The following is a 15,366-nucleotide window of genomic DNA, read 5'->3' on the forward strand; positions in this document are numbered from 1 at the left end:
TTAGGGGAGTAGACTGTGTTCCCTGAGTGAGCGAGGTGAAGCAGTGTCATATCAGCAGCCAGTCATTTGTGTAATGAGACTGTCAGAGGCAGCCTCGGTGACCCAGCTAGTGATGACTAAGCATCGGGGAAGGGGAGGGATGGGTAAAAAGCGTGACTGAATATGAACATAAACCCACACACACACATATAAAATACACAGTGTGTCCTTAGAAACTTGGGGTTAGATTCACAAATGCATTATTAAGTTAGTTCTTAAGAAATTAATTAAACACTTCTTTAGAAAGCTGTCAAGTGCAATTCTCCAGTATTTTCTGAGAAACAGTTTTTCTTATGAATGTCTTTAATTTTCCTGTTTATGAACTTTTCAAACTAGGGGCTGAATTAACTACACTTAATAAAAGTTAGGCTTACAATTAAAGAGAACTGGAGACCGAATTTAAATTCTGATTAATTAAAATAAGCATGCTTCTCATTATTAATGCTCACTGTGAGAACTTAATTTGATGCATTAAGCTATGAATCCACTGCATCGTGTCACTAAATCCTCCCAGTTTATGGTTTACCTGAATAAGGTAAGTACAGGAAAATGTTTAAACACTGGCTGCTGTTATCTGGTTAAAGTGTAACTGTAAAATTTGCGAGCTTATTTTCAGGAGACATGAGATATATCCAAAACCAAATAAAGCCTTACATTTTCTTTAAAATCTCAACGTTTCCTGTGGGATCCTATGAAGACTTTGGACTGTGTAGTCACTGGGCCATTTCAGAATAGGGCTTCAGAAATGACTTTTGCTGACATGTCTGGGTAAAAGCTGACAACCTATTTTTTCTGTTAGAGGGGACCCATAGAAGACTTTTTAGGGTGGTTGTCATGTTGAATTTCTTTTCTTGTGACTTTTAGAGGCCCTTTAATCCTTATAGTCTGAGGGTATTTGGCCGTTTGTGCATGCTTTTCATTTTCTATTTCTAAAACCCATTCAAAATGTTTTACCATAGTAAAGTTTGGTATCCTTTTTTTCAGCATATCATCACCTATATAACTAAGCCATTATTTTTGTCATTTTGTCATACTGTATCAACATATTGGGCCCAAAACACACAAAAAACTAAAAATCGGATTTGAGAATACAGGGTTTTTTTCACTGGTAAAAGGCAGAAAGATGCTTACTAAATTATTTTGAAGGTTGGAATGTTTTTCCCATAGTCTTTTGACAAATAATCCTTTTTTGCCAATTAACATCATTTGCTTTTCCACATTTTTTAGATGCTACAGCTCCCACAAACGCCAACTGTGGGATGGGGGTTGTGGCTGATATATACTGTGTGCATCGATTAGCTCGATGCACAACAGGTGTGTGAGTCCAATTAGTTTTACTCAGGCCAGGTGTGACTACACACAGGATACATCAGTCATCCTCTATCCCAGACAAAGAAATGTTACTATTTTACAGTTTTGCTACTTTTAAGTATACAGTCATAAAATGACCAAAAAAAATATTTTTCTGACATGACAACCAAGCTAGAACATATAAGGGGTTACATATTAATACTGGACAGGTGTGACTACACACAGGATAAATCAGCCATCTTAAATCCCAGACAAAGAAATATTCATCACCAGTATTGTGGAAGAAAGTCTGATTTTACCACTTTTAAGTATACAGTGATAAAATGACACAAAAATAATTTTCTGAGATGACAACCAGGCTAGAACACATGTATATTGGATAGGTTGTCAACTTCTACCCAGAGATGTCAGCAAAGTTGTCAGTTACAGTTTTGGCCCCCTGACGAGTATGTTAATTTAAATTTTGTTTAAGGTGTGAAAATAGAGGGTCAACTTTTCACTGCAGGAATTTTAAGGTAGAAATGGTGTAACACCTCAGACAGGCTGTCTTAAAGTTAAAGGAAAAAGATCAAGAACAAATTTAAGAACTTTGATTTGAGGAGAGTTGTTTTCGTAGGGAGGAACATAAGAAGAAAGCTAAGAAAATATAGAAGGAAATGCTTTTGTGAATGTCGTTTTTTTTTCTTGGAGACTGAAGTTAAGGGCAAAAAAGATTTTTTTTCCCCCTTTGAGAAGGTTTTGTGAATCCCGCCCCTGGTCTCTGTGTGGTTAGGATGTTTTTTTTTTTTTTTTTTTGCGTGTGTGTGTGTGTTTCTGTGTCTCGTTGTGTTTATTGAACTGGGCCTGCATGATGCCAGGGGAATGCAGCTCTCTGTATGGGATTTCATCTGCCCTGCACCTGTGCAGCTCAGGCAGCCCCCAAAAGATTATGTGTGCATATATGTTGTAGACTGTTTTTTCATATGTTTAGAAGTAAGAACAAAAAAAAAGACAGCTTAGGCTCAAGGCTATTTTGGCAAAGAGAAAGGAAAAAACTCTGCCCCGATGTTAGCAGTCAACCTTTGGAGGCAAAATTGTAAAACCGCATCAAGTTTGAAGTTTCTGGTCTGCAGAGGAGCTCATGTAGTTGTATACCCATGTATTATTAACACTGAAACACAAAAAAAACAGCAACTATCAGTCTCCTTCATTATGCTCTATGGTTATTTTAGATCTTGTTTCTTGAGAGCAGAGTAATATTGCACAGATCTCTGGGGTGGAAACACAACACACACTCCCAAAGCTCATTTCCCTCCCGCTGTTGAACAGAGAAAGAAGCGGCACCACAGAAATATCACTCCTCTTCAGGGAATCCACCGCAGAGCCAGATACACCAGGGCCTCGATGCATCCCTCTTCTGCTGGATTCTTCACAGGGATTACATAGCGCTTCAAATGCATCCAACACTGCCTGTGTCTCTCCGTTACCCCTCTGCTTTGTGTATTCACTTATCCCAAGAGCGGAATAATGACTGTCAGACAGGCGTGATGAGGTGCAGATTTGGCCCGTAGAGCGTCTGTCTGCGATGATGTGCGATGTGCAGCTCCCTATCTGTCATCCAGAGTGCTAGCTTGAGGTCAGCTTGTAATTACTCCTCATCCCGTCCATCACTGGCACCGATACTCCCTTTACCCTGCCAGATGCCAAGGGCCAGCCGTCAAACTGGGCTTCTTAAAGCAGAAGATTTAAAAAAAAAAAAAAAAAAAAAAAAAAAAAATCAAATCACTATCTAGGCCACTTTTCTTTATGTGCCGTTGAGGCTTGAGGCGTCGTGTTTGCAAATCATTCTCAGCATTCGCTTCAACTTATGTGGAGCACCAGATGGATCGGGTTTGCTGAATCAGAACAATTCAAACTGCATCAAGTAAACTGCCACGCACCAAAAAAAAAAGGCAGGCCTATATTAAATTAACTTTAAAGTAGAATAGTCTGAACTATCTGGCGTTGAGCGTTCTGTCCTGCGCTGCAGACCCGTCTCCATCTGGTCCGCCAGGCAGGCCAAGACAAATGCTAAGAATTATATGCAAATGCTATTTGAGGAATTTGGGGAACATTTCTGTGACACGCATTGATCCGTTAAAGGAAGATTCTTCCCTCAAACACTTGCATTTCTGGTGCCATTGTATTGTTTTATAGTGTAATTATGTTTTTTTCCCATTGGTAAAATTGCCAAAATATAAAGCTGCAGCTACAGTGGAGATAATATGAGAAAGAACTGTGCTTTTTTTTTTCGTCTGTGCTGGATGTTCAACATTGCTGCAAATGGGTGAGCCTACAAAGACGCCCTTGCTCTTCTTTTGAGGGTTGACATTGAAACCTGACAGCGAACACCTCTATTTTACATTGTTGAATTTTTTTTTTCCCCCCTTATTAAACACCACTGAAACTGTGCTGAGAATGTCTCTCAGTGAAGTCAGTGGAACTTTTAGCAAGTCAGCCACGAAATATAAAAAAAAAAGTCAAGTAACAACAACAGCACCAGAAAAACAATGTACATCCCCAGGTTCAAGGTTTTAAATAATGTTAATATGTTCGTAGCTGGAATTTCCTCTGATATCCTTTGTTTTGAGTTTCCTCCTGTTTGTTGAGAAGCTATTATTATTATCACTGTGTGTGAAAAGAGATGTAACCGCTGTTGTTTGATCTGTTTCCTCTCCAGAGTGGTCCTGCTCTCCAACGGGACACTGGTGATCACCCAGGTCAAGCCCAGGAACACAGGGGTCTACAAGTGTGTTGGCCGCGGCCCCCGAGGGCCCGACGTCACCCTGGAGGCCTCCCTCCTTATAGCAGGTCCACAAACACACACACACACACACACACAAAAAAAAAACAGAAACTGCAGTTATTGAGGTGGTGAAAGATAAACACCTGCCATGCTGAACCCTGCGTTATTTCACCCTCCAGGCCCCCGTCTCTCTCTCTCTCTCTCTCTCTCTCTCTCTCTCTCTCTCTCTCTCTCTCTCTCTCTCTCTCTCTCTCTCTCTCCCCTCTCCCCTTATCTCAGCCTTTCACTTAGTGCCAGATCACTCCTACGATAATCACATTCCCCTCATTGACATCCGCCCCAGCTGTATTCTCCACAGAGGCCGGACCGGGTGCCTTTTCCTGCCCCACACCCACCACCACTTCTTCCCTTTGTAGCTGCTTCCTCTCTGCTCTCTCCATCCTCTCCTCCGTCGGTCCAGCACGCTCGCCGAGCTCATTCAGCTTCAACGAGCTTCCTGCTCTGTGCCGCACCAGTTTGACAGTAATTTCACAACACAGGGACTGAACGGGCCCATTTAATTTCTGTGTTTCAGAACATATGACAGTGGCAAAAGTAACATTAGGCAACATATAACCCAGATTGTGGTCAGTGTGTTTGAGATCAGTGTCAATATACTTAAGAATTTGAAAAAAAAAAATCAATATACATCAAGATATGACTCATGAATGCAAAATCATGTTTAATAATCTTAATGTTTATCCCGTTGAACTGAATGGTAATGTCAGCTGTGAAGTCAAACAAACTCCAAAATTTCTGTGTTCTTTAGTGTTTCATTTCTAATTGTGTCAGAGTTAATAAAATAATATTAATAGAAAATATTAAATAAAAATTGTCTAACCCTAACCCTTTCTATCAATTTAGACAGCAGAATTGTGTCATGCCGTTTTAAAAATCACCATATCATCAAAATATGATTCTACTGAAGGACGATGACAAGACAGCGTTGAGTTATTGACTGATTAAATGTAAAGTATCAGTAGAACTGGTGATTAGTGTGTGTGTGTGTAGTTGCCAGGTTGTATCTTTTCTGACAGCAGCCCCTGACAGACAAATGCATTTCTGTTACACACCGAAGAAAATTGGCCGTCGCTCATCAAACTGATTTTTGTAGAAAACTGTTCCAGTGGCACAACTAAAGCCTTTAGCAGGGTACAATGAAATTCTTGTGGTTTTGCTGATTTTCCCTGCTGATGCGGCGAGTTAAAAGCATTTTATATCAAAATATGGAAACGTCCAAAATTTAGTATTGCACATAACCAGTGCCTTTACTTTTTCCCCATTTAAAATCTCTAACAGTGATTTAAATGAAAAATTCATCTAAAACAAATCCTAAAAAAAATAGCTCCAGGAGCTTAAAAGCATGGACAGATTGTGGTATCTTCTCAATTTACAAATCAGACAGCATTTTGGGAAACGTGTGCATGCAGGTTAAATATTTTGAAAAAGCTCAGGGCTGGAATTTCAGTGTTTGAGTGTCCCAAACACTGCATTCTCTTGATCAGACCTCTTTTCCCTAAGGGTTCGGATTAACGAGGTACGACTGTATCTGCAGTTTTAACCCAGTGAACCACAGCTCCATTTAAATACCTTAATTCACTTAATCTGTTGCTAATCCCTCCAGGCATTATAGGGGATTGTGTCACAGTTGAATTCAGCATTTAGGGACAAGTTTAAACAGTGACTCCAATCACAGCTCCACCTCGCTCCCCTCCCCTTGCCGCCCGGTCCTACTTCTCTTTCATCTGCTGAGAAATGTGTGTGTGTTTTTTTTCCTCTGTTCTAATAAATTGATTTGGACCTTAGACTCGTAAAAGGTCGTCACCGCTGACCTGCTTTCTGAGCCATTTTGGCCAATAAAGCACTAATGACTTCCATGTGGGGCACACAGTGTTATACCACACAGTAGTGGCAGAAAGACAGTCTTGTGAGTCTTACCACCACAGATCACATTCCACTCACTGTACAGGGTTGCCAGTTTTGATATGACTCACCCCACACAGGCTGTAGCTAATTCCCATGTCCTCGCCAAGAACAACGTATACACACAGTTAACCTACTGAGCACTTTGTTCTCTAATTACTGTGCTGTGCGCTCCAGATCAGAGGACTTTACGTAACAACACAGGAAGTCTGTCAACAGAACTGTTTTCTGCAGCTAAGTGCGCTCGTAGCCTCTCATGAAATTCAAATCTCGCCATGCCTCGCTGGCTTGAAAGACACCTCAGTGATTATCAGGGGACCCGTATAAATGGAAATCAATTTGAGCATTTAAATTGCTTTCTTCACGCTGAATACTCTCTGTCTCCTGCCACAGAGATAGAAGACATGGTGCCCAAGCTGTCGAAGGTCTTCACGGCCGACACCCTGCAGCGGGTCGCCTGTCGTCCCCCGCGAGGCCAACCGGAGCCGGAGGTCTGGTGGGAAAGAGGCGGCCAGCGAGTCCCCACGGAGGGCCGGGTCTACCAGGACGGCCTGGATCTGGTGTTCAGCCCCACAGAGGAGGGGGACTCGGGCTCCTACACCTGTGTGGCCCAGAACAAGGCGGGCCGCAGGACCCAGGAGGTCACCTTCACCGTCGCCAGTGAGTCAGATGCAGATCGTTAGAAGCACCCAGAAAATAGCCTGATTATTTGATTTGGCCTGATTCAATCAAAGCAATACACTGAGTTTTGGGAACATTGGTGGCCTGCTGATCAATTTAACCATTAAGTAATAGAGAGCAAAATCATGCACATGCAGCTGTAGATCATCTGCCAAAATACTCGCATGGAACAACAGGAGTTTCACTGCTCAAGTCGTACTACACACAGGGGGTTTGACGAATTATCTCGGGAAGTCAGGGAATAACAGGGATTTTCAGAAATGGGTCGTTTTGCAGAAAGGTACCAGAGGGTAATTTAGAACTTTTTCACACATCAGATGGTGGTTTTTAACATTTTTTCCCTCTACAATAAGCGCAACAAGACATGGAAATCGGGCCGTTCACCGTAGAAATTTTATGAGCTGAAAAAACAACATTAGCGGTCCAGAGAGGAATATTTTTTTTAGCTAATAGAAGTCATGAAATTTTACATCAGGGCCATGGTGGGAGCATGAGAAACATAGACTGCGGGCACGTGGACAATTTTGGGGGTGTCGATTAATGAGGTCAGGGCCAGTCCCCCCAAAACTTGATGTATTGATGTGTAAAAGTGTGATATTTCTGATGTAATTGTGTATTTGTGTGTGTGTGTGTGTGTGTGTGTGTGTGTGTGTGTGCTCAGCTGCCCCAGTTTGGGTCACCAGGCCCCAGGACAGCCAGCTAGAGGAGGGTAAACCCGGTTACCTCCACTGTCATGCTCAGGCCAACCCTGAACCTGAGGTCACCTGGTTTCGCAACAGCATCCTCATCACATCAGAGGTCAGTTATAACACACACACACACACACACACATTCATGTGCGCCTTTATATAAACACATAAACTTGGCCGCGGCTCACACAAACAGCTGCCCACACACTCTTGTACACACAGGACCCAAACGTCATCCCTCGTCTTCCTCTCATTTTGTTCGGTCAGTGGCCGGGTTTCCATCCAGCTGTTTTTTTTTTTTTTTTTTTTTTTTTTTTTATGTAAATGATGATATATTGAATTAGACAGGTGGAATGTAAACAACGGATTTTTGCAAAATATGTTGTTTGTACAGCAGCTTGAGGTGCATTTTATGAGGTAAACAGAAGTGGAAAGCCTTTGTTGAATAAATAATATTTTATCATTTTTATTTTTCTCGAGGTTATGTTTTATTTTCTGACATCGCCACATTCTTTGTGTGTCTCTTCTGTTCTATGATGGCTGCTCATTCACTTTTACCCAGATGATGGATAATACAATTTCTTTTTTTTTTTTCTTTTTTTTTGCACATTTGAAAAGTTCACTCGGAAATTCTCTTTCATCCAGGACTCTCGTTTCAAGCTGTTTCCCAACGGCACCCTGAGGATCAACAGTGTGGAGGTGTACGACGGACAGATGTACGGCTGCGAGACCAAGACGGTGGGCGGCCGACTGTCTGGACAAGCCAGAGTCTTTGTGCTTGGTGAGCTGGAACCGGATCAATCAGGCGATCGATATATAGATTATACTTTTCCCAGTGAGAGCATACTTGCAGGCATTTCCCCACACAAACTCAGAGATAACGTGACTGAAAAAGCCCATAATCCCTTAATAACAATAGATATACTGTGCTAAGACAGAAAACAAAATAAAGATGTTGTAATGTCTGTGTGCCTGCATGTGTGTGTCTTCCTAGAATATTGAGTGTGTTGCGCGGATTGTGTCTCCGGGCTTCGTGTAGGACACCCGCCGAGGTGTAAAATCTGACTCCTGCACGGCCGCCTTATCGCAGCCTCCATTTTAACACATTATCACAATGTTAAATTCCTATCTGCAGAGTTCTGCTTCTGTAAGATTACTGTGATAGATGGCCTGACATGTCATTGTTTTGTCTGGCCGATCTCGGTGTTTATACGATCTGCGCCCCTGATAGACTTATGTTCCTCCACTCAGCCGCGTGTACATCAGCGCATGTAGCCACAAACCCCAAACGTGTCTGGGCACGACCCGAGTGAGCCGAGTCTTGTTCGTCTGAGTGCAGGAGTGCGGGCTGCACAAAAAAAAAAAAAAAAAAAAAAAAGGCTTTGACGTATGGCGCTACCTCCCCCCCTCTGTGTGTGTGTGTGTTTTCTGCACGTGTAATATGCATGTGTTTTGACTTGCTTGTGTTCCAGAGAAACTGAAGTTCACCCCAACCCCCCAGGCGGCTCAGTGCCTGGAGCTGGATAAAGACATCACCATCCAGTGCTCGGCCACCGGCAGAGAGAGCCCCACCATCCGCTGGGCCAAAGCAGGTGTGCACACAACAGCTAAAACCTAACTAGATAAAGCACAGATACCATACACTTATTGTTTTTTTAAGAGATAGCTCATCCAGAGTGCTGCTCTTGACTAATGCTGATGATGACGAATGCCGTTTCGACAAGGATACGAAGAGACATGTGGAATATGTAGTGAACAGTGTGAGGACGATTCATCATCATGGATCTTCTTCCCATTCATCTACATTGACTATGATGGATTAGATTCAAGCACTTGAGTTCCCATGCCAACCCCCCGCCCCTCTGTCGCTTTGTGTCTCTCTGTCGCCCCCTGCAGAGGGAGGAGAGCTGCCACCGCACGTGGAGCAGAGGAACGGCCAGCTCCACTTCACCAAAGTCACACGCAGCGACGCCGGCAACTACACCTGCATCGCCTCCAACGGCCTGCAGGGGGAGATCAGAGCCTATGTCTCCCTCACTGTGGCAGGTAAACTGCCCACTCATCGTCCTGGGGGATTTTAACGGGAACACGTCATGCCGTCCTATTAGTCATCAGTCCTACATTTGAAGCATTTGTGGTTTCAGTGCATCCGTCAGAATGGTTTTATGAGCAAGTCATTCATTAATCACGTTAAGCATTACATTTATAGTGCACTTGGTGGCCTTTTTACAGCTTTGTAATGAATTGCATTTGGTTTGTAGACTGCAATTGACAGGAAGATGTAAACCACAAACACCACATTCGCTCAGTCTGTGAAGGAACTATTCTTCCCTAGCTGTGGTGTAAATACTGCATAAGTAACTGTACATGTGTGGGTGTGTGTTGATGTGCATGTGTATGTGTTTGTTTGTGCACACGTGCAGTGTACATCCACTTTAAACTGGATCCGGAGAATACGACGGTGTACCAGGGTCACACAGCCATCCTGCACTGCCAGGCCACCGGCGACCCAGAGCCTCACATCCACTGGATGGTCAAAGACAAAGCGCTGGAAAGCATCAAGAACAGGAGGTGGGGCTGCAGCTGGTCACACACAGCCATGCCATTTCTATCAGTTTCTGTAGGGATCAGAGATTAGAGCATAACAACATCTAACACAGACATCGAGGAATACACCTTGTGCCTAATAGGCTCTTTGATAAACTCATCATGCAGCGGTTTCAGCTCTGAGTGTCCATTAGGAATTTGGATCCTGCTAATAAACACACTTGAGCACATTGTGTATATTCAGTCAACAATACAAACTAGCTTTGCGTCATCCCAAAAATATTTGTATATGCATTGTAGGTTGAAATTAGTGGGGGATTCATCCCAGAAGAGAGGAGAAACACGGTTGTGATCACAATTAATAATAAACAATAATAATATTAAAAATCCCAGTTTCCATCACTTTCAACTCTGTAGTTTTCAGTTAAATGTCCAGTATAGTGTAATGTTAAGTGTCAGCACTGACATACTGTATCCCTTTGTTTCTGTTTCTATTGTTAGTTAACGGTATAACCCTAAAAAGTGATTTGTTTCAAAAAGTTAATGGGTCCTGAGTTCTGTTGCATTTTTCCCGAAAGCGTTTTTGAAAAGACAGTTGCTTAGTTAGCACCTTATTGGACTATCAATACAGGAAAACTCCCCTAGAAAGCACGGGAAAATATGTGCTTTCATCACACGACGAGCTTTTGTTTGCCATCGTCAGTCGTTTTTCATTTTAGTTGTTCAGAGTAAATTCAATGAATACATGAATAATGAATGAATTTAACTGGTGGTGCATTTGTCTCTCAAAAGTAATAATGAAATATGTGTCAGAGGACAAGACAAATATGTTGTGTTTGCCAGAACGCAGGAAATATTATGACAGCTTCAGTGTGAGAGGAGACAGAGAACATTAATTTGAACACAGGTGTTTGTGGTGAATCTCCCCAGACGATGCATTTCTTCTCTCTCGTTTCTTTGTGGCCCGATCCTTCCCCTCCATTTTTATCTATTTTACTTCAAAACCTGGAACATGCTCCATCTTAATCTGCCCTGTTTTTTTTTTTTTTTTTTTCATCTTTTTCTCTGCCAGGTTCCAGAAGATGCCCAATGGCTCCCTGGTGATAAGTGATGTCACTACGGATGACACAGGCAGGTATACGTGTGTGGCCGGAAACAGCTGCAGCATCAAAGACCGTGTGGCGCAGCTCTATGTAGTGGGTGAGTTCAGCACACACACACACACACACACACGCACACACACACTCACATACTCACACAGACCTCCTTCATCACAAACAAAGGTGCTCCACAGTGGGCGTAAGCCATGGTCACGAGTGGTGGGTGAGGGCATTAATTAAACCCTCATCCTCTGCCCGTCATCGTTCTCGACAGGCTAATAACCGCGTCCACATCTGTCACGCCAAGGCTGTCACAGAGGTGACGGGATTGGGCAGACACTAGATTTAATAAAGCTTTGTACTCTGTGGCTCCTTGTGTGCTGACTGAACCTGAAAATTACAGTCACACACCAGCACAGGTGTTTCATATTAACTCATTTTCCCTCCGTGTAGCGGCACAGTACTCTGGACTGTTTCAGCGGGGGAAACGGAATTGAATTTGGATGTTTTATCGCACTTTGTTAGGGTTTATGTGACAGTGCCTGTAAAAGCAGCAAATAGCAGCAACTGGGTGCGTAGTGCAGCTGACGTCAAAGAAAAAAAAAAACTACTTCAAAGTTTAGCTTCTTTTCTGACAAAATAATTATAGGCAATCAGGTGGACTGTTTGTCATTTAATAGCATTTATGCTTAGAACTGGGTTGCCATTAGATATGAACAGTTGTCATGCCATTTGAGCTGTAAAACACAAAACTACATTACTGCTGTTTTCCTTTATAGGGCAAATTGGTTGCATCACAGAATCCCACATATGTATTGCCTTTCAGCACAATATACAGTGTGCCACAGTAACAAACCAATGGTACCATTTGTATGAAAAGAAACAACAGGAGCTTGTGACGAACTAGGTACTAGTTGAACGTAGCACATTATTTTTTAAGTGCGGTCTCGTTAAGCACGCTGTCTGCCTGTGCCTGACAGAGAAACCGGTGCAGAATAATGGTGACGACGAAGATAAAGCGCCCTATAAGATGATCCAGACCATCGGGCTGTCGGTGGGAGCAGCTGTGGCCTACATTATCATCGTCCTGGGTCTCATGTTCTACTGCAAGAAGAGACGCAACGCCAAAAGACTGCAGAAGGGCCAGGAGGGAGAGGAGCCCGAGATGGAGTGTCTCAATGGTATGTGTGTGTGTGTGTGTGTGTGTGTGTGCGCGCAGGAAAAGTGTCTAAATGCATGTTTAGGCAGTTGTAAAATCAATTATGAGATTATGCGGGTAGTTGATGTTCCCTCAACTTTACGATCTTACAAAGAAAGCTTTGTGGTAAACGTGAAGGCATTTGCTGCCATCTTGTGTTCATCTTGGGTACTGCATGAATATGTATGGAGGTCATTATGTTCTCTACCTCAGATGTCTTTTGACTAAACTATGCACTCGTAGTGAAATAAACCAAGGGAAAAGAGTGGACTTATTTGCCTCACTCTTGTTAAACGGCTCTGTTTGAATACTCAGTTTTGATTGGTCACTTGCTGAACTCTGCAGTCTAATATTTCTGAACAGTGAAGGGCCGTTGTTAATGAGTAACTGACTGTTGCTATGGCTGGTCACATCACACAGGTTTGATATATCACTCCGCCCAGAAAGTCTGGTACGCTTACTACAGTTAATCAGGCTAGCTAACGGCGACACCTGCTGGAGGCAAGAAGTAGTTACAACATGGGTAGCTCTTTTAATTCATTCAGGGGAACATGACACTCCTGATTCATGGTTGAAGGCAGAACTTTTGCCAGAAAATAAAAGAAACTATCTAGAACTTGAATGTCTTAAGCAGAATCTATTGACTGGTTAATAAAAGTTAATGACATCATTTAATTAATATTTTCTGACTGTTTCTTGCTTTCTGTCATAAGTAGCCTCGTTTAAAAGTGATCACCCTGTTTGGGTTTTTATTGCGTTAATGACCAGCTGATTTCATATTATCTGTTACCTAATGGCATCTTGTGCAGCTGTTTACCACACCTCTGACACTCAGATAAGATTTGGTCAAGCAGAACGGCAAGGCTTAGCAAGACTTTGGTCTGTGCCCTAAATACGTGGTTCTAATGAGAAAGGAAGTGCTAAATGAAGTGTTGACTTTGTTCCACTTCATGTAGCTATAGGTGTCCGGTTCACAGTGCTCTCTCACACACTGCGGCTGTCTTTTTTTCACCTTGTGCGTTGTGTTTATCAGGTGCAGCTGTGCAGCAAAATGGCCACACCACTGCTGAGATCCAGGAAGAGGTGGCGCTCACCAACATGGGCACCGTGGCGGCAGAGAAACGCCACAGCCACGTCAACAACGACAAGCTCCAGTTTCCCAGAGCCAACTTGCAAACCATCACCACTTTAGGTATGACAGATTACATATGATATGTAAGCAATAGCAGGGGTACTAATATATGTGCTGAACAGCTGTGGAGACCCAGGAATGGACAGTTTGGGTCAGCTCACTCACCAGGAACAAACAAGAAAAGAAACTGTTTCAGGTTCATGCATATGATATAATAATAATTTAATAATTTGAGAATACATGCTGTATCATTTACAAATAAACAGGAAATTCTATTCATGTTTTGATTTAAATGGAATTGAATGGTGCCCAACTCGGCGGAAAGTTTTCCTTTACCATTTAAGGGATAGGGCAGAGTTGAGAGCACTTCCTAAAGTAATTTCATTTGCATTTGTTTTATCAGACAGGCTCAGTATCCTGCAGTCTAGATGCTGTCACATCATAAAACAAGATGTGTAATATTGCTTTGAATATCTGCTCTGACATTTGCCCTCTGGTGTGTGTGTATGTATTAAAGGTAAAGGGGAGTTTGGTGAAGTGCTGCTAGCCAAGGCTAAGAGCATCGAGGAGGGCGAGGAGGAGACGGTGGTGCTGGTGAAGAGCCTCCAGACCAGAGACGAGCAGCTGCAGCTCGACTTCCGCCGCGAGGCTGAAATGTTTGCCAAACTGAACCATGCCAACGTTGTGCGCCTGTTGGGCCTGTGTAGGGAGGCAGAACCCCACTACACCATCCTAGAATACTACGACCTGGTAATCACACACAAAGACAAACAGATACACACACACACACGCACAAAAGGATATTATTTTTGACCTATTTTAATTCTCTTTGTCTCGCTTTTCTGTTATTAGGGAGACCTAAAGCAGTTCCTGAGAATTTCCAAAAGCAAAGATGAGAAAGTCAAGTCTCAGCCTATCAGCACCAAGACCAAAGTGAGTGTGTCCTACATGTCTAAATTCAAGCTGACTGTGAGGTTATGTCATCGCACTGTGTTGTATAGCTCCCTGAGCATCATCTGAGCAGAGCCTCCTGCCCACCATCTGCCTCGGGCCTCACATCCTCTATGAATCAGTCTATATGCTCAGATAGATGCAAAATATATCACTTGTGCACTTCAGCTGTGTTTGTCATAGCACTAGAGATTAAATGAATCAGAAATATGTGCATCCATATCATCAGGAGATTTATAAAGGCTTTTTACACACCTGATCCTTCCAGTATGTTCTGTTCACACTGGTGCATCCAACGAGTAACTTTTTAGTTTCTGTCGAAGTTATGGGTACATTTCTCAAGATGACTTTGCCTCTGCAGCTCCTCAGTCCATCACGTCCTTCTCTCTGCAGGTTTCCATCTGTGCCCAGGTGGCTCAGGGGATGGAGCATCTGTCTAATCACCGCTTCGTTCACAAAGACCTAGCCGCCCGAAACTGCCTGATCAACGGTCAGCGTCACGTCAAAGTGTCCGCACTCAGCCTCAGCAAGGACGTCTACAACAGGTCATTTAATTAACATCATCAGAAACAAAATCGCTGTCATTAACAAGTAGAGTAAATGTACAGGAATTCACCTTGATGACAGTCTATATGATAAAAATAACTTCATTTTTATTTTAAAATTTGATATCTGAGTTCATTACAGTACTATTCAACATCTTGATTTTGTTTTGTCTCCCACTCCATCTTGTCTTCTTCCTTTTTGCCGCTGCGTAGTGAGTACTACCACTACAGACAGGCATGGATCCCCCTTCGTTGGCTCCCAGCAGAGTCCATATTTGAGGATGACTTCTCCACTAAGTCTGATGTGTGGGCTTTTGGTGTGTTGATGTGGGAGGTTTTCAGCCTTGGGGAAATGCCATACACCAAGCTCAATGATGACGAGGTCCTGGAAGGTCAGTATGACGCTTTAGTGCTTCAGTATTAACCAAAGGAGGGATCAGTAACACA

At 42.9% G+C, this 15,366-nt stretch overlaps 1 protein-coding gene across 1 annotated transcript in view; it reads left to right on the plus strand.

Annotated features, from left to right (window-relative positions):
* ptk7b (protein tyrosine kinase 7b) overlaps positions 1 to 15,366 on the plus strand; it is a 92,345-nt gene that overhangs the window by 72,626 nt on the left and 4,353 nt on the right. Inside the window, exons 6-19 of the mRNA XM_030070943.1 lie at positions 4,049 to 4,179; positions 6,470 to 6,736; positions 7,419 to 7,555; positions 8,092 to 8,227; positions 8,919 to 9,038; positions 9,343 to 9,492; positions 9,870 to 10,017; positions 11,066 to 11,193; positions 12,074 to 12,274; positions 13,325 to 13,483; positions 13,941 to 14,173; positions 14,276 to 14,356; positions 14,768 to 14,919; positions 15,133 to 15,311. Of these exons, the coding sequence (XP_029926803.1) occupies positions 4,049 to 4,179; positions 6,470 to 6,736; positions 7,419 to 7,555; positions 8,092 to 8,227; positions 8,919 to 9,038; positions 9,343 to 9,492; positions 9,870 to 10,017; positions 11,066 to 11,193; positions 12,074 to 12,274; positions 13,325 to 13,483; positions 13,941 to 14,173; positions 14,276 to 14,356; positions 14,768 to 14,919; positions 15,133 to 15,311 (2,222 nt within the window). The remainder of the gene's footprint in view (positions 1 to 4,048; positions 4,180 to 6,469; positions 6,737 to 7,418; positions 7,556 to 8,091; positions 8,228 to 8,918; positions 9,039 to 9,342; positions 9,493 to 9,869; positions 10,018 to 11,065; positions 11,194 to 12,073; positions 12,275 to 13,324; positions 13,484 to 13,940; positions 14,174 to 14,275; positions 14,357 to 14,767; positions 14,920 to 15,132; positions 15,312 to 15,366) is intronic.

The sequence above is a fragment of the Myripristis murdjan genome, chromosome 15 (genome assembly GCF_902150065.1).
Source record: "Myripristis murdjan chromosome 15, fMyrMur1.1, whole genome shotgun sequence".
In the NCBI taxonomy this organism is placed as follows: domain Eukaryota; kingdom Metazoa; phylum Chordata; class Actinopteri; order Holocentriformes; family Holocentridae; genus Myripristis; species Myripristis murdjan.